Source organism: Panulirus ornatus, chromosome 52 (assembly GCF_036320965.1).
Source record: "Panulirus ornatus isolate Po-2019 chromosome 52, ASM3632096v1, whole genome shotgun sequence".
Lineage (NCBI taxonomy): Eukaryota > Metazoa > Arthropoda > Malacostraca > Decapoda > Palinuridae > Panulirus > Panulirus ornatus.
Genome location: NC_092275.1, coordinates 14,243,370 through 14,270,102, shown reverse-complemented (window position 1 = coordinate 14,270,102; position 26,733 = coordinate 14,243,370). Strand labels below are relative to the sequence as shown.

General features: G+C 46.1%; 3 protein-coding genes across 3 annotated transcripts; 1 reads left to right on the top strand and 2 right to left on the bottom strand.

Moving 5' to 3' along the window:
* Window positions 1-402: 402 nt before the first annotated feature.
* Window positions 403-7,926, bottom strand: LOC139765099 (uncharacterized). The gene is made up of 2 exons (XM_071692267.1): window positions 7,700-7,926; window positions 403-5,213 (listed from the first exon to the last, which is right to left on the bottom strand). Exon 2 carries the CDS (start codon window positions 5,205-5,207, stop codon window positions 1,833-1,835), a length of 3,375 nt encoding a protein of 1,124 aa, XP_071548368.1. The 5' UTR covers window positions 5,208-5,213; window positions 7,700-7,926; the 3' UTR covers window positions 403-1,832.
* Window positions 7,927-10,767: 2,841 nt separating this feature from the next.
* On the top strand, window positions 10,768-17,481 carry LOC139765098 (uncharacterized). The gene is made up of 8 exons (XM_071692266.1): window positions 10,768-11,525; window positions 12,384-12,538; window positions 13,488-13,661; window positions 14,294-14,816; window positions 15,121-15,265; window positions 15,956-16,093; window positions 16,878-16,987; window positions 17,348-17,481. The coding sequence occupies exons 1-8, from the start codon at window positions 11,480-11,482 to the stop codon at window positions 17,479-17,481; spliced, it is 1,425 nt and encodes a 474-aa protein (XP_071548367.1). The 5' UTR covers window positions 10,768-11,479.
* On the bottom strand, window positions 16,984-25,204 carry LOC139765097 (monocarboxylate transporter 12-like). The gene is made up of 6 exons (XM_071692265.1): window positions 25,130-25,204; window positions 24,101-24,442; window positions 22,170-22,440; window positions 21,143-21,778; window positions 19,848-20,039; window positions 16,984-19,390 (listed from the first exon to the last, which is right to left on the bottom strand). Exons 2-6 carry the CDS (start codon window positions 24,434-24,436, stop codon window positions 18,771-18,773), a joined length of 2,055 nt encoding a protein of 684 aa, XP_071548366.1. The 5' UTR covers window positions 24,437-24,442; window positions 25,130-25,204; the 3' UTR covers window positions 16,984-18,770.
* Between the last annotated feature and the right edge of the window lie 1,529 nt (window positions 25,205-26,733).

The window sequence follows — 26,733 nt, the reverse complement described above, 5'->3', positions numbered from 1 at the left end:
GGACACCTCATGCCGACATGGATTCCCGTGGTCAAAATGTTTTATGCAACATGATGCAAGAAAGAAAACAATTTTCTTTCGCGCGTTCAATTTGTACACATAACGATTATCATGGTGTTGATAGGTTAGCCTCTCTCATGGTTAATTAACAGATTTGGCAATGATGATAATAGATATCACTCGTCCCTTACTGGAAGAGGAGCTTCTAACCAACCCATTACCATCGTAACAATAGAACTGCCCTAACTAGACGAGGTATCTATTGTTGCATTAAAGTTTCGTCTTTTTAGAGGACAAATGACACATTGCCACACAGACACACTGATTTTCCAGGATGACCACATTTTGGCAAAACTGGCCTTTCAACTCTGGTTATATGGGAAATACAGAAATGCTCCGACCATCTTATATATTCTTTTATTAATATAAGTAAACCTAAAAATAGTTGATGTAAAACAGGAGAATAAAGAGCTTTACTCAGTTCTATAAACATTCACTCACGAAACACAAAGATGTGAATCATAAAATATAGAAAAAGATGTAAAGTGTTCATAGAATATAGACTCTTAGAATGTGCACATAGTACACAATCAAAACATACAGTGAATAAAAACAAGGGTATAAAACCATAGTACATAAAGTACACGTACACCAAGTACTATATCACATACAGAGTACATAAAATACACATACACTAAGTGCTATATCACATAAAATTACATAATGTACACATGCAACGCCACTGGTGATCGTCGCAGCCAATGACGTGGGGATCAGGTGATCGCTGCGTCACCAGCTGGACTGAATGCTCCAGTACAGCTGGCCACCCGCTCCATCTGTAGAGCGGTTGTTCTCAGAGAGGATGAGAGGCGTCAGCGGCGAGGTGCCTGGCCTGACCAGCGTCTGTGGGTCCCACGTGTGGCGTCGTACACACTGCGTTGTGGGTCCGACGTGTGGCGTCGTACGCACTGTGTTGTGGGTCCGACGTGTGGCGTCGTACGCACTGCGTTGTGGGTCCCACGTGTGGCGTCGTACAGACTGCCTTGTGGGTCCGACGTGTGGCGTCTGCTGTGTGGCGTCGTACAGACTGCGGTGATGGTGGCAGTGTGGCGTCTGCTGTGTGGCGTCGTACAGACTGCGGTGATGGTGGCAGTGTGGCGTCTGCTGTGTGGCGTTAACTGAGCTTGTTGCTGTAGTGTACTGTGTGCTTGATGCTGTCGTGTCGCTTGTGGTTGTTGTGTCGCTTGTGGTTGTCGTGTCGCTTGTGGTTGTCGTGTCGCTTGTGGTTGTCTTGTCGCTTGTGGTTGTTGCTGAGATGTAGTGCGTGGCTGGTGCTGTGCTGTCGTGTGTGGTTGCCACTGTGGTGTCGATTTCTGTTGTTGCTATGCTGTCGAATGCTGTTGTTGCCGTGGTCTCGACGGTTGGTGTTGACTGTGTCGACGGTGTCGACTTTAGTTGATGTTCTCCTCACTTGTGGTTCCTGTGTTACGTTAATGGGTGATGCTGTGTTGATCATATCTGGTGTGCTGCTGTGTTGACTAGCTTTGTTGTTGTGGTGTCGATGTTTGGTGCTGTTGTGGTGTTGGTGACTGGCGTTACGTCGAACGCGGCTAATACTGTGGTGGGGAGTGATGTTATGGTGGGGAGTGATGTTATGGTGGGGAGTGATGTTATGGTGGGGAGTGATGTTATGGTGGGGAGTGATGTTATGGTGGGGAGTGATGGGGTGGTGGGGAGTGATGTTATGGTGGGGAGTGATGTTATGGTGGGGAGTGATGTTATGGTGGGGAGTGATGGGGTGGTGGGGAGTGATGGGGTGGTGGGGAGTGATGTTATGGTGGGGAGTGATGGGGTGGTGGTGGTGGTGTTGACATATTCTCCGGTGATGATTGATGTGGTGGTGATGGTGGTGACGTATGCTTTGGTGGAGACGTTTGCTCTGGTGGTGATGGTGGAGACGTTTGCTCTGGTGGTGATGGTGAGAGCAGATAAAACTTCAGTACAGACAGCGACTGAAGTTCTGGTGGAAACAGTGGCTGAAGTTCTGACGTCAGAGACTCCAGCTCTGGTGGTAGTGGTGGGTCTGCTGGTGGTGCGGGTGACGGTCGATCTGGCCGAAAGGAAAGCTCTGGTGTCGACTTGACCTGGTGCTCTGGTGTCGACTTGACCCGGTGCTCTGGTGTCGACTTGACCTGGTGCTCTGGTGTCGACTTGACCCGGTGCTCTGGTGTCAACTCAACCTGGTGCTCTGGTGTCGACTTGACCCGGTGCTCTGGTGTCGACTTGACCCGGTGCTCTGGTGTCGACTTAGCCTGGTGCTCTGGTGTCGACTTGACCTGGTGCTCTGGTGTCGACTTGACCCGGTGCTCTGGTGTCGACTTGACCCGGTGCTCTGGTGTCGACTTGACCCGGTGCTCTGGTGTCGACTTGACCCGGTGCTCTGGTGTCGACTTGACCCGGTGCTCTGGTGTCGACTTGACCCGGTGCTCTGGTGTCGACTTGACCCAGTGCTCTGGTGTCGACTTGACCCGGTGCTCTGGTGTCGACTTGACCCGGTGCTCTGGTGTCGACTTGACCCGGTGCTCTGGTGTCGACTTGACCCGGTGCTCTGGTGTCGACTTGACCCGGTGCTCTGGTGTCGACTTGACCTGGTGCTCTGGTGTCGACTTGACCTGGTGCTCTGGTGTCGACTTGACCTGGTGCTCTGGTGTCGACTTGACCTGGTGCTCTGGTGTCGACTTGACCTGGTGTTCTGGTGTCGACCTAACCTGGTGCTCTGGTGTCGACCGAGGATAAATAATAGGCATCGACAATGGTTGGTCTTCTGGTGTAGACTGGGTTTGGTGCTGTGGTGTCGACTGGGTCTTTTGCTCTAGTGTTGGCTTAGGCTGGTGGTGTGGTGTCGACCGGCCGCGGTGCCCTGGTGTCGACCGGCCGCGGTGCCCTGGTGTCGATCGGCCGCGGTGCCCTGGTGTCGATCGGCCGCGGTGCCCTGGTGTCGACCGGCCGCGGTGCCCTGGTGTCGATCGGCCGCGGTGCCCTGGTGTAAACTGGGTGCGATTCCTTGGTGTCAGCTGGGTGCGGTGCTCTGGTGCTGACTGGGTACGGTGTTCTTGTGTTGATTGGGTGCGGTTTCTTGGTGTCAGCTGGGTGCGGTTCCTTGGTGTAAGCTGGGTGCGGTTCCTTGGTGTCAGCTGGGTGCGGTTCCTTGGTGTCGATTGGGTGCGGTGCTCTGGTGTCGACTGGGTGCGTTGGTCTGGTGTTGACTGGGTGCGGTGCTCTGGTGTCGACTGGGTGCGGTGCTCTGGTGTCGACTGGGTGCGGTGCTCTGGTGTTGACTGGGTGCGGTGCTCTGGTGTCGACTGGGTGCGGTGCTCTGGTGTTGACTGGGTGCGGTGCTCTGGTGTTGACTGGGGTGTGTTTTGAGATGACGGCTCTGGATAGATGAGGGGCATAGACAGTGGGTGGTTTTGTGTTGGTGATGTATGTTGAGGCTTTGATGGAGAGAGTGAGTGATATAGACGACCTGTTGGTGTTGGTGGCTGAGGGGAGTGTCGTGATGGGGATGGTGACTCTAGTGTTGGAGGTCGAAGACTTCGACTGTATGATGATGGATGAGAGTGATGTCGTGGACGTGATGACGTCTTGGGCAGATATGGTAGCGCTGCTGTTGGCTGGCGACGAGAGACGGACCTTCCCCCCTCCGCTGGTGAGGAGTCGACTTCAGATGGCGTTGGTTGTGGTGGTGGTGGCATGGACTGCGCACCAGGTCGAAGACGTCGACCCTCTACTCGTTTTGGTCGACTATGACGTGGTGATAAACGAGTTGGAAATGGTGGTGGTGATGGTGGTGGTTCGCGTCGAGGACCTGATCGTGGTAACAGTCGAGTCGGAGTTGTTAAGAGTTTGACAATGTTTGGGTGTGCGAGTGCGAGGCTGCCAGGAGGGGTGAGTTGCCGTGGTGATGTTGGCGAGGGAATGGGTCGATTTTGGCGTGGTGGCGATCGTTTCTGATGACAGGTGGAGGTTTTTTGCTCATGATGAATCTCAGGAAAGTGTAGACCTTCTGTCGGAGATAGCTGTTGAAGGCCCCTTGGTGGGGTTAACTGATGCTGTTCTGATGGCGGGAGTTTACCTTGAGCCAAAGATAGCCTTTGTAGCATCATTGGTGGCGACTGATCGCAATCCAATTTTTGTCGTGGTAGACCTTTCGCTGACGATAGTTGCTGGGGCCGCCGTTGTGGCGGTACTCGTCGGTTCAGAGACGGTGAAGTAGGCGGCAGTTGTGGCGAGGTTAGCTGACGACGCTTCGATGGTGACGTTTGTTTATATGTTGCTTGTGGTGAGAGATGGACGCCTTCTAATGTTGAGATCTGTGAACACTGCGTGGGTGATGAGGGTCGATCATCTGGCGAGGATTCCTGACGACGCTTTGATGGTGATGACTGACTGTGCGTGGGTGATGACAGGGGCTCAAGTGGTGGAGGATTCTCTCTCTTTGGTGAGAGGAGGCGAGACTGTGATGACTCCCAGGTGGTCGATGGGTCGCTGGGGCATTGTGGTGAATGAGAGGGTTGTCCTCCCTCGATCTTCCTTCCTCCTGTGGTAGCGTTTGGTTTGCGATCACGTAGCTGTGGTTCTCGCAAACCTTGGCCTGGAGAACGGCGGGACGAAGTGGCCTCAGATGTTACATGGCGCCAGACATCCTCCCAGTATGGACCCGCCAGCGCCTGTAGTGGCCACCGGACGGGCTGCAGTGCGATGACTCTGAGAAAAGCTTCTTGCTGGGACGTCGGGTAGGTGGCTCGTCGTCGGTGAAAGTATCGAGACGCGACAGGCATGGAAAAAGCGTGTTGGAATATCGAGGAGGCGGTGGCTGTGGCGAGGGTAGGGTCCCGGCGTCGTGTTGGGAAGTCCAGCACGTTCAGGTGGTTGTGGGTGGTTGTCGAAGAACCTGCCTTGGTCCCTGTGTGAAGAGACTTGGCTGTTAAAGGAGCCGTCCTTGAACGGAGGAACATCAGTGGTCGTGTTCGAGCGGCTGTCGTGGTGATTCTCTGCCGACTCCAACTCGAGAAATTTAGATTCACCGAGGTATGTGAGGCTGGGATCTTGACCCTCGTTGCCCTGGCTGACGGGAGGAGACACAGCAGGCTCCTCTGGCAGTGTGAACCCCCCCAGCGGTTCTGGCGAGTCGCTCCAATCTTCATCGTCACCTGACAACGAGAGCAGCTGCATTATGATGATGACGAGGGAAGAATTACAACGAATCTAGCTAGTTTATGATGACAAGGGGAAGAATTACAACGAGTGCAGCTGGTATATGATGACGATGACGAGGGGAAGAATGACAACGAATCTAGCTGGTTTATGATGACGAGGGGAAGAATGACAACGAGTCTAGCTGGTTTATGATGATGATGACGCGGGAAGAAATGTGCAAACTGTCTCAATGGTCCCCTCTGGCTCTTGGCATCACACCCTACCTTACAGCCCCGTCCGTCCCACCATGTGTGTGTACAGTGTAGATTAAGGCAAATGGAGCGACTTGCTCTGCTACTACACCAAGTTTGTTACTATAATGATAAAACAAATCAGCCAGTTGACATGTATGTCTTTTGTGGTTTCAACTAGTATAAGTACATTAAAAATCTTTATAGTAAAATCATTTAAGAGTTCTCAGTTATGTTAGAAGTAATTATCCAATCATTTATTTACGGGAAGCAATGGTGAAGCTTGTAAAAGATTTTTTGCATTTCTATTTATGATCAAAGATACAACTCATGTCCTGAATCTAATTCCATAGCTAAGAAGTGAAGAGTTCCAGCATATCAAACAATGAAGATATACTGTCAAGACACTGTGGAATGATGACTAGATTAAACAGCCACTGAAGATATGTTTTATCAGTGGACAATGAAAGTTAAAGATCAGTCGGGACCTTAACTGCACATTTCAACATTGCTCTGCTGCTGCTGCACTAGATATTCCAGTGGAATGCACGTTTGACAATACACCACCAATATACGAAAATGTAATGAATCATGACCAGGAAATTATGGAAACCATCTTTCTGGATAAGATTGTATACCACATAAAGAACCACCACTTGAACGACTCTGGTGTTGGAAGAAATCGTTCATGTCTGACCAATCTGCTTGATTTACGATATAATCAACGTACAAGAAAGTCTGATTAGGTTTTCAAAAAACCAGTTGATGAAGTTCCTTATCAAACGTTACTAACAAAAATTACATGGTATAAATGAGTTGGGCTTCGTCGGTCAGGATATTGATTGGATGGTCGTAAATAAAAGTAGTGATTAATGGTCAAACTACAATGGTTAGACGTAACAAACGGTGCGCCACAAGATTGTCTTACAACCGGTTGTCTTCTTCATGTAGGTACATTAACGATATTGATAACGTTGTAATATAGCGAAATTTGCGGACGATATTAAGTTGGGAAATATATATACAACACAACCTGAACCTCTTCATACTGAGACAGATTGATGGGTCGGGGTCCAAAGTGGCAAGTTAATGTAATTACCAATAATTAGAAAGTTTGACATACCAGTAGTAAAACATGAAAAGGCAAGCTACAAAATGCACTCAGATAACCTGCAAAAGATAAACGAGGGAAAGATAAGATACGTAGACTTGTAGCAAGATCTTTTTACCATGATTTCTGTTGACAAGTATAATAATGTGTTCCGTAGAACCAAAGGTTGCTGGAGGCTGTGTGTGGCTGGCGGCTGTACATATAATTACCCTGTATCGCAAACGGTCGTTTGAACCATTGGGCTTCGAGGCCCGTCCGTTGACATTTCGTACAGGGAATATCACCGTTTATTTACGGTAATTCCAAAGGTTTAGTCAATCTTATTAATGTTGATTAATGATATGGACGGAAGCAGTTACCATCACATCGGGTTGGTGGCAGGGGTGAGGGAGTGGTGATAGTGGTGTGTCTGCACTTACTGCCGTCATAATCACATACAAACATATGTTTATCGATCATTCTGGTAATGATGATGCAACAGGGATATATAAAAACAAATCTGTGGATGGGGGTAAAATCTCTGAGCACGACGGTACGACCCTTGAACACGACGGTACGATCTTTGAGCAGAACGGTACGACCCTTGTGCACGACGTTACGACCTTTGAGTATGACTGCCTGACCTATGACCTGACCCCTGGGGGTTACGTCATCTATGAAGTCTTGCTAAACAACTCACTGAAAAAAAATAAATCCTTCACAAAACTCTTACCACAGTTCTATACATGTTAATGAACCTAAACAAAAATGATCCAAATTGTTATTTTTCTACAGTGAATGACACGAGAGGCGTAACATTCTTTGAAAGAAATAGCTAACCATCACAAGGTAAATCCTTGAAAAATAAACCAGAATAAACCAGCATGTCGATGACATGGTCAGGGTAGGTCGCGCTACCGTCTGGGGTGAGGCAGGGTGGAGACGCGGCTGGTCCACCGGTCACCAGGCAGCCGAGGTAATGTCCTGCAGTCCCTGCAGAAGGACGTGAACTTCTTAGTGGAGGAAACCATGCCTACACTGGGGCAACTTTGTCCCTAAACATCGACAGAAACCTCGCGATCACTGAAGAACCTGCAGCACATTTTCTCGTCCAAGAAACAAACACCAATTCGCCACTTAAGTCTACGAGACGACTCACCTACACCACTCTCGTCCACTAGTCCTGGCGGCGTCTGCAGGTCTTGAAGATACGGGTCCTTATCATTCCCACTGTCTCTGTTGTCACTCATGGTCGGATGTGAGGAACTCGGCCACAAAACTTTGATGTCTTGACGCCAATAGCCAACTCCAGAAGAGCCGGGAGTTAGTGGACAGCCCTGAGCGCGAGACACCCGTGCTGTCAGCAGACTCAAGAATAATTCCACTAAGACACGAAACTTTGCTTAAGATCTAGGAAGTAAAGGTTATACTAATATCGTTCTACTTGGTCAGTTTGGGTTTCAGTCGCTGGATGGCGTTGGTGGTGGGTTACAGTGTCTCCGTCACCATCCGCTGTACATTTGATCACTAATCAGCCAATCACAATGACACTCATTATAGAGGCATGATGAAGACTCTTAATGCAATACAATTGGTTGATTTGAAATGAAGGTTGACATATCTGGTAGGTGCTTCTCCTGGGATGTTCTGCTGTACTGAAATGGGAACTAGAAATGTACATTACTGTTGAGGAATCTCAGACTCTGAACCAGCTATACAGGAGGCTGCAGGTAACCAGATGCAAGCACCATGATTGCCGATATTACTGACCCTCCTCCTGATGCTAGATCTTCTCCCAGAAACATTAGGGAAAACATATAAGTGTGACGACCTCGACCAAGACCTCTTACGACGGCGTTAGATCAATGGTCCTGCTGCAGTATTGGTCTACACCAGCTGCTGGTGGACCTAACACCACCTCCATACCACGTGCTGTACATATAAAGAAATATCATACTTTTATAATTCATCACTTAAAACTTAGTTGTGGTAAAGGGATGACTGAGATGTGGTACAGTTGTGGTAGAGGGATGACTGAGAACATTGTGGTACAGTTGTGGTAGAGGGATGACTGAGGTGTGGTACAGTTGTGGTAGAGGGATGACTGAGGTGTGGTATAAATATATGTAATAATGAGTTGGGAGGCTAAGATGTTTCTATTTACTCTGTCTCAAAGTGATAAGAATATTCACATACATGTGTGCTGAATACATAGTAAAAGTACGACTATGATAGGCCGAGGCTGGGGAAGTAATGTGGGAAGGAGATACGAACGTGGGTCACCAGATTCTGGACATTTAGTCGGTTGAAACCCAGCGGACACACTGGGCACGCCAGGAAAGCGGAGTCAGGATAAGCTGGCAGGAAGATTTACCCATACAAGACGTGGGTTGGTAGAGGAAAGGTTGTACAGCCAGTGAGGGTGTGGGGACTTGCGACACTTGGAGGGAGGATACCATACGTTAAGGTAGGATACCTGATCAGCAGCCAGCCCGAGGTACAGTAGTTCCTGTGCTGAGGTTACGTCTCTCACTCCGAGCTGAGACCGTTTCCCGAGAGATGGACCTGGGGATATGATGACATGAGCAGTGTCATCCTCCAGAGGACGTATCGAGGTATACTGTAGTAAAGTCTCAGCTCCTGAGTCTGGGTTGGGTCGGTCCCTTCGCTCTGCAGTACCGGAGTTCGACGAGTCTGAGTTCTGGTTGAGGCTGGTGGAGGCTGGCAGGCCCGGTGGAGGGCCGAGTCTGGTGGGCGGATCTGGAGGTGGGTGACGGGGATGTTCCAGCTCCCACGCCACACGGAGGAAGGCACACCATAGCTGCCACCTGCCAAGGAGAGAGAAAGGAAATATACCATTGTTCACTACAAGAATACGACTCTAGAGCACAACGTTACGATCTTTGGGTATGATGGCGTGACCTTTGACCTGACACGTACGGGTTCAGGTCACAGGTCAAAGCATCAAATCCAAGTGTCGTAACATCGTACTCACGGATCTTACCATTGAGGAAGACGCAGTAGTCTTGAGGCCCATCATCGCCGAAACCTTGATTACTATGTTGATGAAAGGTCGGTACTATGATTAACATTATCTGTCTTTTGTATGAAAAAAAATATTTCCAGGAGCCATACTTACCAATCATGGGAAAGTTCCGTTACACAAACACTGATCACAAGGGACAAGATCAATGTAGAAGCTCAAATATGATATCATTTACTAAAACTAGGAGAACATTACCTGTTGACGCACACGCTCAGGAATACCCGTACACGTAGCACACGTTCATGAAAAGGTCCGACATGAACCAACAGGAACACTAACACCTTCCCTGTGTCTGCGGCGTCTACTATAGATCTTCTAACACCGTCTGGTTGGCAACATTAAAGTCAACATGTGTCACTGCCAGTGGCTCACCCATTTGTAAATCATACCACTAACATGACTGCAATCCACGAGAACTGGACACTATCCTAGGCAGCGGTGAGCAAGTGCAACTCCCGGTCAAGGAAAGCTGACGATGAACCAACCATATTAGTTATGAACGAGATCGTATCAAAATGTTTTGAGGCCAGACACAAACCTGCTCTCTAAGTCATGTAGACACCATCTGTGTCCCTCCATAAATTCTGTTACTTTAGAACTGATAAGTTAAAAATAACTTTGAAGTGCAACAGGGGTTACTCCCAGCCTTGTACTGCTCAGAGGGGAGGAAATCAAAAGTGACAGCACTACGCTGGATATATTGGTACTTATTTTGTACACAGTGTAAACAAACAGCTATTTCATTTCGTACAAAAATAGTGGTTGAAGTGCTGTCCTGCCATCTATACGACAAACTTTCACTTATTGGAATGACATTACTAATCAAGATTATCTAACTATTACTGTAGTCTCCCATCAAAACAACGTTTTCTTTAAGAGTTGTATAAGAGAGAATGTTCGTGGTGGCTATCTTATGTAAGTTGTCTTGAAAACATTGTGAACTTTTGTCCCTTTTCACTATTTTCATTATTAATCTGTCTTTGAAGGACAGCAGTACTAGCAATAATAACCTTATTTTGTTCCTCTGATACTATGGTTCTCTTTATCATTCATGTGTTTACATCATTTGCATTGCGAGAAGCAGACCACAGCGTCAATTAAAGCTTAGTGTAACTATTGACTGATATATCTAAGTTTTGATGTGACGAATGGAGAAATTAGGATGAAGTTACAGAACAACAGTCACTCACTCGGTATATATATATATATAAAGAGAAAAGGAGATAGAGAGTTAGCGAGTCGATGGAGAGAAAAGCAAATATACAGAATGTGTTAAAATCATTTAGATCCAGTCAAATCAACTTCATTAGATTTTATTCCATAACTTCCTCGTGTCGAGGCACGTACTGGCAACCTCCCCGGCGGCCAGCGGCAACCTTCCCTCCCTCCTCCTCCTTCTCCTCCTCCTCTTGTGCTCTGCTATTCACCAGGTTCAGTTACACAGGTCTAACTCTAACCTGTATTCAACCTTCCCTTCATGAATTCATAGCTTCTCCCGAACTTAACGCCATTTAACTGAGATTTTTCCTTTCCTATCGTCAACGTCTGTCCTCATCTCCCTCACATATTCCAGCAAACTTCCTGATAATATTTGGAATCTTTTTCCTGTGATCACCATACTCGTGGTCAGTTCACTTGTGTGACGCCTCCTCTGAGGCACGGGAACTCCCCTGTGTGTAGTTTACATCGGTGTGAACACTATCAAAACATGAGGCATTCCCACGTGGTAGGCGTAGTTCTGAGTGCCTCAAGGGCTGCAGTGTTGGCTGGTATAGTGTGTACGTTGGTGCTCGTCTCTACCGGAGGCCAGAACCAGAAGTGAGCCTCACCTCTCCCTTGACACTACACACCTCCCGTGGCAGCCACACACCCTCCCGCCAGGCGTGCCAAGCTATGTTTAGTATTGACAAGGGTAATTCCGAAACTGTATGGAACTCAGGTATGTTGATACCCAGGTTGTATTGTGTACAGAGTTAGACTCGTAAGATGAAATAGAAAAAGGTTGAGAAAGAGGCAGAAGTTGAGGCTAAGAGAAGGTACCAAGGTCAGGAGGGAAGGTGTTACCCACTGTTGACATGGCTGGTATCGGAGTGAGAATGCTTACTGTGGATGACAAGAACCAGGTTTCATAAAGATAGATTTCCAAGAAACATGCAGGGCCTAGATGTACCAGGTACTAGTTGTGAACCATCAGGGTTTGAATACCAGGTCCTAGTTGAGAGGAATAGGAGTTTGAATACGAGGCAGTAGTTGTGAAGATTCAGGGAATGAATACCAGGTACTAGTTGAGAGGTATCAGGGTTTGAATATTGGATAACACTGTTCATAATGACAAGTTTCAGCCGTACCAGGAGTCCTGGTAGTTCTGGATGAAGTACACAGATATTGTACGGGAACAGAACATATCTTTCGTACGTCTAGTGAGGTCAATATATGATGGTTTATCAGTCAAGACACGTCCGGGATCGTTAAGAAACTAGAGATGTGGATAGTTTAGTGACTCACCGGCGATGTGTGAGCCATTACGCAAGTGTGCCCAGTGGCTTGGAAATTCTCAAGTTGGAGGTGGGAGTCAGGAGGTCATGAGCCAGCCACTAACATGGTCTTATAAGATATAACTCTAGGATGAACTTGTGTGGGAAGCCTACGGTGTATACACTGTTCCTTATCAACATGGGGAGATCCATGGTCTGTGGCACGACAGCTTCAGCTCAGGTATTTGGTTTTGTCAAATCTGATGTTTCTTGTTCGGGGACCACAACAGATGCGACGCTTATTTCTCATATTCGTCCACCAGACGCGCCTTACACACACCTGAGCCACAAGCTTCCACCTCTGCTGCCTGCTTCCCAGGTAGTAGTCAACACCTCCATCAACACGGCACTCGTCGCTATGTACCCGGGAACAAGACTCCAGCTCCTGGGTGGCTCCGTCCCTTACATCCCCTGTCAGGTAGGTGTACGTCCCCAGGTGACCTGGTCTTCATCTCTGTATTGGTAACTTTCAGATGTCAACAGTATGGCCTCACCCTCACCCTGCCCGCCATGCCAGTCTGATAATCCAGCTTCAGTACTAAACACACCAACTGTATACCGTGTCTAATCACGTTTCAGGTCCCGTATGAACAAGTGTTCCTCTATCATATCTCTGAGTAACATAACTACAATACCAACGTGCTGTCTGGCTGTTTCGCTAGCCGCCATTTCAAATCGATTTTCATTCTCCCATGTTGACATAAACATTAGATAAAGATATTGATGACATCTTTTACTGATTCATCATAACCATATACGTATACGACCATGTCAAGCTTCCATCTTCTTCATTCACCTGACGTACTTCCTAAACGACACTTCTTTTGTTTCTCTGCTGTCTGAGGGTATGATATTATCATCCTTGACCACGTCTGACAGAAGCTTTAGCTCTTTATTCTAGTATTGTGTGATACAGTACGTCAGTGCGAGGAATGATGTATATCTGTGTGTACTGTTCCCGTCTGTCTGGTTCTTCTGTTCCCGTCTGTCTGGTTCTTCTGTTCCCGTCTGTCTGGTTCTTCTGTTCCCGTCTGTCTGGTTCTTCTGTTCCCGTCTGTCTGGTTCTTCTGTTCAAGTATGTGTGGTTCTGTTTGTTGGTTCCTCGCAGATGCAACCTCATCCTCGTCAGAGGACTGATTTAACAAATTCAAATAAAACAATTTCATGTTATGAGTTTTGTTCTTACGAACTTTTCTCAACATCAGCAGCATTTTCTGTACTGTCTTGTAATTCTTGTTATTATATGGTAATAGCTCATGTCTCATAACGTTGCAAAGACCAATATCTAAGTATACGGTCATCATATGAGTGTGGGTGGCTGCTGTCCTAAGCTGACATATATATTCACCTGGTGTGTGGACATCCAGGTTCGGCAGTACAACGCTACTGACGCTGGGAGATGCACGACGGCCAGGGCAGTCGAGGGACGCAAGACGTGGATCGCTTTCGTCGGTGACTCCAACCAGAGGCAGAAAACCCATTCATTCCTGGACTTCTTACCTTCTGATCTGATGTACACGTATTATCTCGGCAACAAGAAGGTAAGCATGAGAACGTGCAACAGATATTTATCTAAATTCTATTTTTCAAGTAACCTACTTAGAGTAGGGAGGGACCTCGTGTGTTAAATGTAACTGGATTAAATCAGATGATATGAGTGTGTGGCAGAGATGAATCTGAGGATAGCTGGAGATGTAACCTATCTTAGATAATGTTCAGCAGTTTACAATGAATTTATAGTTAGGAAGAAAGCAAATAATCTGTTGGATTTACATAAGAAATGCATACGAAGAAAAGATATTTCAAATGCCGTTATCAGGCATACTTTCATTAAGGTTTACCTATAGAAAGTATGTCTGACCTTCATGCTCCTGTCTTTTAATGTTTTGATGCATAAAAACAAGATGAGAAATAAATGTTTGCACGAAACTGAACGAGACATATTAACGCTACTGATACCGGAATGAGCATTACTGGATCAACATATAGCGGCCATATTGCCTATACTAGAGTCAAGAACGGTTGATGTATCTATAATACCTTCCCACCAGGTCGCATGGTGACCATAAGGGGTTCAGGAGATGACAGCTCCTCAGTCGCCTCACAGATGAAAGATCCAACCCACTTCCTAAGTCTATTACGTCTAGCCAGATGTGTCTCCTTGTTTCCCCAGGTGACTTTGGAGGACTTCACGTATGCTGTGGCTCATCACAAACATCGACCTCCAACATTTGACGTCATCGGTCGGCGACCTACCAGGAGGACCACTTGGCGTCACTCACCTGAGACGAGCGATGATTCTCACGGTGATGCAGGCGGTCCCTCTCCTGATGAAGCACTGAGTGATGGTGACCATGACGCGTACAACAAGCAGGAGGACAGGGACAAAGCAAACAGCAGTACTAAGGAACACAATCCTGATTCCAAACTTGATCAGCAGCTGTCGGCAGCCCAGGATGATAACGGGAGAGTCTTGAGTGACAATAATGATGGACATCCGACGGAAAGTTCCGATGAATCACTACTGGAGGAAGACATTTCGTGGGAGAACATTGAGGTGCGGGTCACGCTGGTGTGGGCACCGGCCGCCTCTGTGAGGGAACCTAATTTCGTGGAATCTAACACCAACCAGCCACGGGTGACCCAGCTGGAGGAGTGGGTGGTGGCAGAGGTCATCCCTGACGTCATTGTTTTAGGTGAGCATCTGACATGTAAATAATAGATACGTTATCGTCCATTTCTCACATATGTTGAAGTACTTGCTTGTTTCATAGACTTTCTGTTGATATACTTCAGTTTTCAGTGATCCTCACAGACCCAGTGTTAAGCTGCAACATTCACCAATATATGTGGGAGACAATGTGAATGTGAGTGCCACTCAGTCGAATGAGAAGGTTGCTTCTTGACACTGGGAGTCATTTAAACAGAGGTTTGAGGTCTTTGACATGGGTGAACTATATCACTTCTTGGATCATGATATCCTCATTCAACCTTCAACAGGTTTTGGGACGTGGATGTTGTTGATGCGACAATACCACGATGAGTTGGCCCCCTTCACTGAGCTAGACAATCTGGTTCAGCCCTTGGTGAAGCCTCTTACACTCCTCGCCAGCAGGACGCACCTTCTGGTCTGGTCTCAGAGTCGGTAAGTTGACAGTTTACCTAATCATATATAGTGGAAGGTACTTGTGTATGCTGCTCAGTGTAGATGTACAGATAACAGAGAATAGTCTCTGTTTGTACGGAATACAACCTTCTCATATATTTCTTCACTATACTGAAGAAAGTAATCTGAAAAACCTGGATGAAGAGGTTGTAGCTATTCCTTAACAGACCAAATTAACAAAGAGACAAATCGTGCTGGTCCAACTGTTGTTACTGTAGAGGTGGACAGTATGGGAGGGATCTGGGTCTGAACAGTGGACCCCGGGTATACGTTCTGCTGGGTCTAGAGTCTGTCCTCTGCCTCTACAACTCAATGAGCCCTCAAGCTTCCTTCATGCTGCTGTAACTCTGCTTTCATCATCTGCTGTACATCCTGGTTCCTCTGGTATTCCCTCCTTACTCTGTGTGAATACTATACTTATCGAGACAGACACTGACTGGCAAGTCGCTTTTTTTTCGTCTTTCAGTATTGTCATCACAGATCTGAAATATATTTGTTAAACAGTTTACTTGCATGGCGAAGGATAGACAGGCGCAAGATAGGGAGTCACAGGGGCTAGAACACCGTCATTTAACAGCAAATGACATCTTCATGACCACTATCTTCAACAAAATACATTGTTCCGTTAGATTTAAGATAACATATAAGATCTACAAAATTCTTTTACAGTTACCGTTGGTTTAACTTCGAAGGTGAAGTAGCTCCTGTCGAGACAGAGTACAAGGAGTTCTGGAAGCAGACACTTTACCTGAACCAGTTCCGCGACGCCATCCCCACCCTGGACACCTGGTTGTGGAGGATTCTTGGGTACGTATGTTTCAGGTTGCCCTCACCTTGCACGTCCAGACACACCACGGGGGTGGTGGTGAAGGTGGCGAACACACGTACAGAGAGTGTCATTACCCAGCAAAACATAACAAACTAATCAGTCTATCTGAGATACATAGATCTTTGATTATCTAATGATTATCTACTTTTATTCACTCACGGTTATTAGGAAGAAGTTTAGAAAATGTATATGATTTGTAACTTTCTCTCTACTGTGTCGAAGACATGGTGTACGTAATGTTACAAATGAACTTACACTTGATAACATTTTCCTCCTTCATATATTGGTTATCTTAATCTTATTCATAACTTTTAGGTCAGTAAGATCATTCACATCACCCAGGTAATTTCCTAATAATTATGAGTTTAAACTTTCTTCTCTTGTTCCGTTTTTCGACCAAAAGATTTTCATATTCATTGAGGATAGTTTAGCATTTATCATTCTCTCTATTTATCAACAGTACTATCTTGCACTATTCCTTTTCTAAACATTATTCATTTCACATTCTTATTCTTATCTTTGGCTAATAATCCTTTATTCAATTACCTTATCTTCTTAAAGAATGCAACTTGCTCACAGATGTCCATTTTGTTACTTCATGTATTTGGCTTAAGTCACCTTTAGTATGAGTAACAACTGAACACTTCCTCCAGTATCTGTCTAGGAAATTACCATCAGTAGTGAGGTAGATGTAGATGTCCGAGGTGGCTCGTGGACATCTAGTTTGGTGCACAGACGATGCTCACAACATCTGGTTCACAGGTCCACAGGGGCTTGGCGCTGGGATTCCACCTTACCCTTCAACCTGGCCAACATACAGGAGTGCCTTTTGCTGAAGGATGCCATGTTATGGGATAACCCAATCTACACAGGTAGAGTAACATGAATTACGAGGTTTGACAAGTAATGATCAAAATAGCTCATAAAATGAACGGTTTTATGATTAAGTTTGAACTGGTTATTCTCATCATATTAGAGATGAGTTCAATCCATACTTCCGAGCTACATAACACGATTCTTTCACCTGAAGTTGTTTACACACGTTGAGGATTGCTGTAGATGGGGGAGGTGTAGCTGAGGGTGGTTGTAGATGGAGGTATTGCAGATGAGGGTTGTTACAATAGTAGGTGGAGCAGACAGAGAATTCTTGAAAGGCTTACCATATCTGGAGGGTAAGAGTAAGACTGGCATCATCAAATATTTCTAATCACTTACTGTTGTTTCCTGCACAGGTACTTGGTGGAACTGTGCTGACGTTCATCATTCATCATACGAAACCAACAGTGTTGAGATCCAGATGTTACTCAACCTGCTGTGTAACTCATACTTGGCCGACGATCGTGAGTACTGCTGCTCAGGTAAGTAAATCGTCTGTGTCATCCCAGTGCGGCCACCTCTCATCAGTACTGCTGCTTAGGAAAAGGATTCGGTTTTGACAGACTAGTGAAGCCTGTCCTCTTGATTATGTCTGATGCCTACTGAAGCATAGCAGCATGTATGCTCAGAAAGGTCCCGAGGAACACGTACATAACTGCCTCAATGCATCAGCGGATTTCTTTGGCTGTGTTAAAAGGTAAAGTCTATCAAATTGTCGATCTGAATGAATTTGTGAAACGATGATGGATCTAGCGGGACTGTAAGATAATGATGGTACCGCGCTACTTATACCAAATCAGAAACCAAAAAGGAAAATGATGAGATGTAGTCAACACTATCATTTCATGATGAAGCAGAGATGGTTATGGTTACCACCCCATGACCTGAGTGTGGCCCTCAGCATCACAGACGGAGAATCATTCGGGCAGTCGGCTTGTCTCAGGCCACAAGTGTGCCGGTAGACGTTAGAAATTCTGGCAATGTGACTCCCAACTAGAAGCAGACCTTAGGGCGCCTCAACCATCAGTGGCATTCCATTACGTGACTCCTAACTTTCCACCATCTGCTTGGCACATTTCTGCGTTGCCTTATCACCCATGGCCTCCTTCGGTAGGATTTTAATGGGATTTCGTTTCCGCCCTTTAGGAGATGCAGCTGAAACTGCAGGACGTATGGCCACGCCTGTGGCGTTCCTTTACCACAAGCACAAGCAGAAACCGCCACTCACTCAGGACTTGCCTCGCACTACACTTTCCTCCTGCAGAAGCTCCACGAAGACTTTGCAGCTATGCACCTCTCTCGTGGACTCCTGACTCACCTCTTGCACCTTCACCAGCACCGCGGGACTCCTGCCAAACCTTGCTCCCCATTTCATCCTACCCACTCGACCCCTCTTTCTTACCACAGTCTTACTCCTCTACTATATCCTTGCCCGTGGGCTTCATCATGTCTGTGTATCATCCAATAAAACAGTTATTGTTATTTGTGTTTCCGTATCCTCCTCTCAGGTCCAACAGTAAACATGACTAGGAAGAGCACTGCCAGACTGATGACCCCTAAAGTTATTGAGAGGGACTTTTGGACGCGTTTATACAGAGCTGCTTGTAAACCTTCCTGAACCCCGTGTTGTCATAATCCTGCTCCCAACACCCACTCAGCGGCAATCCAAACCTGCCTTTCTATCCTCTTGTTTCTTTGTCAGATCCAGCCTGCTTCTCCAGCAGCCCCCCATATGACTCTAATGGTTCTCTCTGCCAGCAAAGGTCCAGCTGGGCATCGTCAAGTCTGTCTTCTGCCGTAGTACCTACAGGATCTTGGGTGATAGTAACTGACGTTAGCCGATGACTGATGTTGTGGGATGGTGATGGGTGATGGCTGATGTGTGGATGGTGATGGGTGATGACTGATGTTGTGGGATGGTGATGGTTGATGACTGATGTTGTGGGATGGTGATGGGTGATGACTGATGTTGTGGGATGGTGATGGGTGATGGCTGATGTTGTGGGATGGTGATGGGTGATGACTGATGTTGTGGGATGGTGATGGTTGATGACTGATGTTGTGGGATGGTGATGGTTGATGACTGATGTTGTGGGATGGTGATGGGTGATGGCCGTCTTTGCGGGATACTGATAGGTGATGGTGGTCGTTGCGGGATGGTAATGGCTGCGTCTGGTCGATGGTTTGTGGTTGTGGCTGCTCAAGGTTGTTGGTGGTTGATGGTGACAGGTGTCTATCAGGGGTGGCTGGAGGTGGGTGGTGGTGGTAGACAGCGGCACATCTGTCCTGGTAAGCTTGTGCTGCGGGCATGACGAGCCATAAGAGGAAGCAGGTGAACATGAAGGCCGCCAGTACCCACATTGCGGCCGCGTAACTGCCGGTTCTGTCGCGTGTGTATCCTGCGGCCCAGGAGAGGAAGCCATCAGAACCAGACATTGTTTGCTGGAGATGTCAACAAAATATTACGTACAATTACGCATCTCTCTAGATGATACTCTCTAGATGAGGTACACACTCACACATATAATTCTGTACAATTGTCACCTTCATGTGTCATTTACCTGGCAATATTGCTCAAAGATGTTGCCATAGTGTCTTCTCAGTGAAGCAAGAGACAGTCATCATATTGGAAATGTCTTTATCTACATACATACAGACGGAAAACTAGGATTAAGAAAGCAATAATAAAACGATATGAAATGGAGAGTGACCTTTTTAAGTCTTAAGCAAAGAGCTTCCATACACTATCAAACTGCCACTTTATATTACGTAATAAGCCTGTAAGTCTTCTACCACTATATAGCATGGCTGACGACGTGAGACCAGCCATCAGAATCTTAGATGTGGTTCACATACCTGCGAGAGGGCCGATAATAATGAAGGCAACACCGGTGAGCATCTGTGTAGTGCCCATGGTGGCCTGGAAGTATTCCAGACCCATGTACTTCACCATGAGCAGGTGTACTAGGCTGAAGCAGACACCACTCCCACATCCAATCAGCCCCATCGTCACGGTGATGACGGTGATGTCCCTCAGGAAAGTGAACGCTGAAAAACAATAATAAATTCGAAAACTGAAAGTAAAATAGTCTTATGATTGAGATGCTAAGGAATAGAAGACCAAAGGTATTTGGTTATGGTCTCAGATACTCTTTTTCAACCTGCCCGAGTCCATTTTCCTGTCTTAACTGAGTCTTTATTCCCGTCTTACATCTGTCAATCTTTCTTGTTTGAAACATTGTCGCTACCTCGTCCTACTCTGCCTCAGTCAGTCTCCCTGCCTTACCTTACCCAGTTTTCCTGCCCCAGTCTGCATCAGTATTCCTGACCCGTCTAAGGTAATGTCTCTCACCAGAACCCGTCTTCCCGCCCCGTCTACCATAGTATACCGGCTGCCGTGTGTAGAGTTTTCCCTCCTGGTCCGCAGATCATATATGACTTGGTCTTGTGTATTCTGGAGAATCTGTGGACATTGCGAGAGACTTCATTGATACATGTCTTCTTGTCTTCTACTGACACTTATCTCATGAGCTAAAATTTCTCCTCAAGTTTACCTTTTAATCTACCAGCAGACAATGTGGTAGAAGGTATCTATTTTGAAGAGCTGCAGTTTGGACTGAATGTCAGCTTTATTCAAACTGAAGGTTCTTGTTCATACTTTACCCATCATTTTGCGTCATATAATTTCCTTTTCCATCGTTCCAGTTCTAGCTCCTCAACCTATCTGTTCTACATTCTTGGTCATATAATCCTTTTCTTATGGCCACAGTTGGATATGTCATGTAAATATGGTGAAGGGTTGTTACTGGTCCATTAGAGCGTCTGGTCATGTCTTCCGTATGTACAGGTGACCCGTAGAAACATAGACGACCAAACAAGAGGACAAGAACCTTTACTCTCCACATGAGGCCAAGAACCCAGTCATCGACCAAGCTTGGTGGTACACAGACTCACTAGATCCTGTACTGGAGGATCCGGAATCACCTTTACGTATAACCTTATAAATCTATATCGCAGGCAAAAAAAAAAAAATCTCTTAAAGTGTATCAAACAGATTAGATCAAATTGGATTATCTTACAAATACATCTATAATTATTTTCACTTTCTCCGTAGAAGAAAGTAACATACAGTGATAACGTTTGACCCTCACTTATTATCCCTGAAGTTATTATGACGACTCCAGTCATGTAGCAGAGTCTCATGCTGAACATGGGCCAGTCAGACAGGATGGATACAGCCACCCGCATCACCAGGTTGCACACGGCCAGGGCTGATAAGCACAGTACTGTCTCCTCCTCTGAGTGGTCTCCCTCCTGCATGGCAAAGGGAACTAAGTTCAGGAAGTTGACGTAGCCACTTAAAACAAATGAAGCACCAAAAGCTATGATGACAGCCTTCGGTGACTTAAGGACGCTAAAGTTTACAATTATCGAGCGAACAATTCGAGTGAACTGATTGCACTGACGTCCTTCATGTTTTGTACTGGAGGAAGGCCCTTGAATCACTTCTTGGGGGACTTTGGCTCCCTTTTGACAAGGTTTCAGATGCCTCTTAACGGGATGGAACACAGCTGCCCCGACAAAGAAGTTAAGGAAGAGAGCCGCCAGCACAAGAGTACCTCCCACAAAGCCGTACTCCTCCTGCAGGAACTGAATCACTGGTGGTCCCAGGATCTGTCCCAGACCATCCCCTGCCATTACGATGGAGTTGGCGAGTCCTCGACGCCGTGTGAAGTAGAATGGGACGATCATGATGCTAATGTTGCTCAACAGCCCACACCCTATACCTGAAACGATCGTTTGAAACGTATGTAACTGAACATGATCAAAATACATGTATGAAACCAAATCTTGCAGCTTAGTACAATAATTGATCACATCCCACCATACATCTGTTACCACACTTATCTGTCTTCCCCCCCCCCCCCCACCACACACACACACACACACGCACACACACACACACACACACACACACACACACACACACACACTTCGTATGAATTTGCCGTGTCTTTACTCCTATGTGTAAGCCAGGTACTCATCCATGAACCAGCTCAGAAGGAAGGATTCGAATCGAAGCGGGTACGATCCCGGGTTAGCCTGTGCTGACTCATGGTCAGTAATGCTAAGCACTACAACAGTGGATATGATTATAGAGATCACTGAATTACTCACCAACGAGAAGAGAGAACGAGAACAGAAGAGAGACGGCAGAGACAGCGAAAGCAGAGAATATGAAGCCGGCCACTGGCAGGGTGGAGGTGACCATTGCTAGGGTCCGCCAGCCCATCTGTGTCACCAGAGGGCCCGTCAGGACGCCAGACGACGCCCAGAGCAACAGCGTCGTGTTCAGCACCCACGTGATGGTCGTCGACGCCGTCCTCAGCTGCAGCAACAGGTCCAGGAAGATGATCCCGAAGCAGTTGCCAACCATGGCGCTCAGCATCTGCTGGAGGAAGACCAAGACTTCATGGCAGACAAACACTCTTGTTATCATGTATTAGACACCGCAAACCACAGCCAAAACCCACAGACTTCTCCAGGTTTCACCTTGACCATAAGTGTATGTTTACATTCAACTGTTTGCAAAGAGCAACTTAATCCATGGTTTAAAGTGTGATGATGACCAAGTAGAAAAATATCAGAACTGCAAGTCATATCACCACAAGTGTAGTGACAGTTTACTAACTCCCACACCTCCATTGGTCCTCTTGCCGCATAATCCTCCCGTCTATCTCTTTTCCCTTCCTTCTTGTTTCTCCTGCCTTAGTTTCTAACTTCCTGCATGTACACAACTCCTGCAGTGGTTCTGATCTACCTGAGTCTCCTCAACCAGCCCTCCAGACTCAGCAACTCTGAGTGTATCACGACGAGTGGGGCCGCGTCTGGTGAGGCGTGGCATCATGTAAGCCATGACACCTTGTGATATTTGCTATTGCTGTGGCGTACATATTGCTACGTCACGCGTCAAGCAGTGTACATGATTCTATAGCCACACACACGATAGATGTCGTACACAACATCCCAAACTCGGAGGTGATTAACTATACCGTAACTGGCGCCTTGAACATTTCTGTCGCATTATTGTCATACGTCAAGAAAAAGTCAGAATCTATTCCTCATCTTGGAAGGGGACTGTTATCTTCTATTTCACTGTGACTTTATAACAGACTCTTGTGTTTTCTTTCCTACATTCTCAGTGATCACGAACCACACAGTTTTCCGTGTCCCAGAAAGTTCTGCAGAGAGACATGCATTGCCTCCACCGTCAAGTCATATTCTGAGTTTTATTGTTTTTCGATCAAACCGTTTTCTCGTCGCCGAAGATACAGTGAGCAACCCTTTCAAAACAAACTGTAAACACTAACTGGAAAATCTCATTTTCTCTCCAACTTCCTCCAGTGAGGGAAGATGGAATGTGTCAGTCTGTGTGAGGAAGATGATTAAACTCGGCCATTCTGGCCACGCCTTACACCTCCTCCCTGTAAGTATCTCCTCTGTGGTCGTGCCATGTGTGACGACTCTGTGAAGGACGTGTACTACAACTCTGCAAATAAAGATGACACGACAGATTTCTGGTGTTCGAACGCTCGACAATGTCACCTCTGCTTTTGATTGGCCCTCAAGTAACCAGTCCCAGTTTGATCATTATCTAATCTCGATTACCTTATTTACGTCAGCCAAATGTAAGTCGCCCAACAAGACTCTCACCAACCTAACCAAATGTTGGCATTGCCTGACCTGTTTACATCAAACGTTGTTCCGATGATAACCTAAATTAAACTACCTAATCTTGATGTAACCATCAGAAGTAAGCAAGAAGATATCTTAGCGAAACAACACTGTCACTTTCAACCATTTCAGACACGACCAGTTCATTCCTGTCAGCCTAACCTCTCAAGATCATCCAAACTATTCTGATCTGTCTCACAACATTTGTGGTACTCATTTTGACCGACCCATTAACAGTATCATCTGCTCCCAGCCACATACACCCATCCTCCAAGGTTGGCCATATTCACATAAGGTGACAGATGATGAAGTACAAGATAGTGGAAGTACACTAGAGATGTACTACAACGGGAGATGAGTGTAAGGTTACTCACCATTATGAGTGCTGCTCCACTTACGACGACCCAATCCCAGCCACCATCTGGCGTCCGGCTCTCCGCTTTCTCATCTCCTGTATTCTTGGCTGAAGTTGTCGCGTCTTCCTGTGTTCTATCATCTGTGGTCAGATCCTGTACACTGATGTCTTCCTCACGCGCAGCACATCTGCCTCCTTGCTCTAGGGTCCCATCACCTGCAGACTTGGTCCTCACTCCCGAGGTATGATGAGTCTTTGCTTCAGTAAGGGAACACACTAGCCAGCCTGAGTCTGAGACCTGCGTCTTTGTTTCTACATCTTCAGAGTAACTTTCATTGACGTACACGCACGACATTTTCACCTGCCAACAGTTACAACATCGCTGTCATGATGACGACACAAAATGGCGAACTTTTACTTGAAGGAACATTGCTGCTGTGACAGTCTTAATTTTTTTATTATGATTGTGTCGACTCTCGTCATGATCACTACCACAACCAAGGCATGGGAGAGAGTGGACCTTGTTCATGACCCACCATGTGCTCCACCTGTGACTGAGTCTCTAACATCAAAACTGATCAAAACGAAGGAGATTCAAGCATGAAAATGATAGTGTCATTCACAAAGCACTGCTTGCTGTGTGTTTCATCAAAGTTAACACAAAGTTAATGACGTCAAGGCATAGCAATCATTCATATTCATTTTCATCTAAGTTAATGCATATTCATAGTATGTAATCGATCAAGATATAATGGGACTAGCATGACTATGTTATTCTCTCTTAATTTTCTTTTTATCATATTTCTTATGTAAGGATGAGGAGAGGCGGAAACGAGGCTAAGCACCACCACTGTGTGAAATACATATTTACTCTAAGTTCACGTCAGCAATGTACGAATCATGAGTGCCCTCCAACAACAACAACAACAACAACAACAACAAAATGGAAAATTATTTTTCCTAAAATATTGAGCTGGAGTGACGTCACGCTGCACACAGGGCACAGGAATGGGTTGAGCCACAAAGACCTTACGTTGCTTTACCTTACCTTACGTGGCAGAAGCCAGACCCCAGCCAGCAGGTGTAGAGGGACGTGACGTGTGGACACGACGACCGTCACTTGAACACTAAGTTCTTCAGATGAGACGCCTGGCGGAGGTCGTGTCACGCCGGTACCTGACCCTGAGCTGGTGTATGCTAAATGTTTATGACTTGTTTACGTATTCTTTGGCTTTCGCAAGTGGTTAGCCGGCATCTGTGAAAGAAGCTTCGTGGATAATTTTATCCGCTGATCTCTGGGCTCTCCACGTGCTGTCTCCCAGGGGAAGAAAATAGAGTCCAAACACAAAGGTATCGTCCCTGGTCCACGATAGGAGCTTCGTACGAATCATTATGATCTCGAACGCAGACACGAAGCTTTTGAATTACCAATTTGCTCTACAGGTCACACAACGAAATGGAGAAAAGATGTTCATGTGACCTTCGTATGGTAATGGACTTCCGTGGTGTATCGGTTAGCGGTCCTGACCGGGTCGCATTCACGGACGCCAAGGGTCGAGCGCATAGGTTCGAATCTTGCTTACGACTGTCGGTTCACTGTCAAACCAGCTGTTCAGCTGTTCAGCCACCAATAGAGATCGGTCGAAAAAATTGGGTACCTGGCTGAGGCTGGTGTATATATGAATATGTATATAATGTTAATAGGATGACCTTGATTAGGGCTTCATATCCTCGTGTCGTCTCTGCTAACATGAAAAAGAAAAAGCAAAACTCGCACACGCTGGATGGAACGGAGACCGTGAAACAAACATTGAGTTTCCATAGGATTAACTATACAACATTTTCCTACTGGTCTCACGTGAGCTTGGCGACTTATCCTCCACAAGAAATGATTCAAATGTCTGCTGACCAGTTAACCTGAGAATAGTGTTACATGATTCGGCAATTCCATTTTCAAATATAAATTGTTACCATTACATTTGAATTTTGAATATCAAAGATTAAGATTCAAAATGATTTCTTTTGTATCTGTTCATATTAGATCTCTGATAAGCTTTTTCCATTATGATTAGTAAAACTGTAATATGTCAGATGCTGGAGTAGTTAACAAGTAATGAATCCATGAAACAAAGAATAAAGAAACAAGTGTCAAGTATGCAGCACAAAAACAGATAAACTTCCCCAACGAATCCTTGATCTAACTCTTGCCTCAAGTCTGGCAATGCTAACTGACTTCTTCAATGAAGAATATTTAAAATGTAAACATTGGGTGATCTGTTCATGTTTTCCTATTGTTCCTTCACCTCACTGCTTGGTTCCTTACAATCTGGTGTGGATAAAGCAATCTATATGGATAAGATACCTTGTGTTTCATTATTGCTTCACGAGTGTAAAGTGCAATAGCTTGGTATTATCATTTTGTCACAAGCAAATTTGAGGACGTTGGTGCATATTTCAAGTAAAAGTATGTCAGTATTCAGTATCAGCTGTCGAATGCAATATCCCAGTCATTATCATGCAATATCCCAGTCATTATCATGAAATGTCCAAGTTATTATCAATGACATGACGGGTGTAGATGTTGCTCATGTTCAGCAACAAACTTAGATATATTAACAAGACTGATTTTACACCAGGTACAGGCAGCTAACA

Excerpts from the sequence above, each read along its gene's own strand:
- LOC139765099 (XM_071692267.1), bottom strand. The coding sequence starts at position 5,207 with ATGAAGATTGGAGCGACTCGCCAGAACCGCTGGGGGGGTTCACACTGC.
- LOC139765098 (XM_071692266.1), top strand. The coding sequence starts at position 11,480 with ATGTTTAGTATTGACAAGGGTAATTCCGAAACTGTATGGAACTCAG. Across the intron at positions 12,539-13,487 it reads TCCCTTACATCCCCTGTCAG|GTTCGGCAGTACAACGCTAC; the intron begins GTAGGTGTACGT and ends GTGGACATCCAG. Across the intron at positions 14,817-15,120 it reads CCCTGACGTCATTGTTTTAG|GTTTTGGGACGTGGATGTTG; the intron begins GTGAGCATCTGA and ends AACCTTCAACAG.
- LOC139765097 (XM_071692265.1), bottom strand. The coding sequence starts at position 24,436 with ATGTCGTGCGTGTACGTCAATGAAAGTTACTCTGAAGATGTAGAAACA. Across the intron at positions 22,441-24,100 it reads GTGGAGCAGCACTCATAATG|ATGCTGAGCGCCATGGTTGG; the intron begins GTGAGTAACCTT and ends TTCCTCCAGCAG. Across the intron at positions 19,391-19,847 it reads TATTATCGGCCCTCTCGCAG|GATACACACGCGACAGAACC; the intron begins GTATGTGAACCA and ends CCTGGGCCGCAG.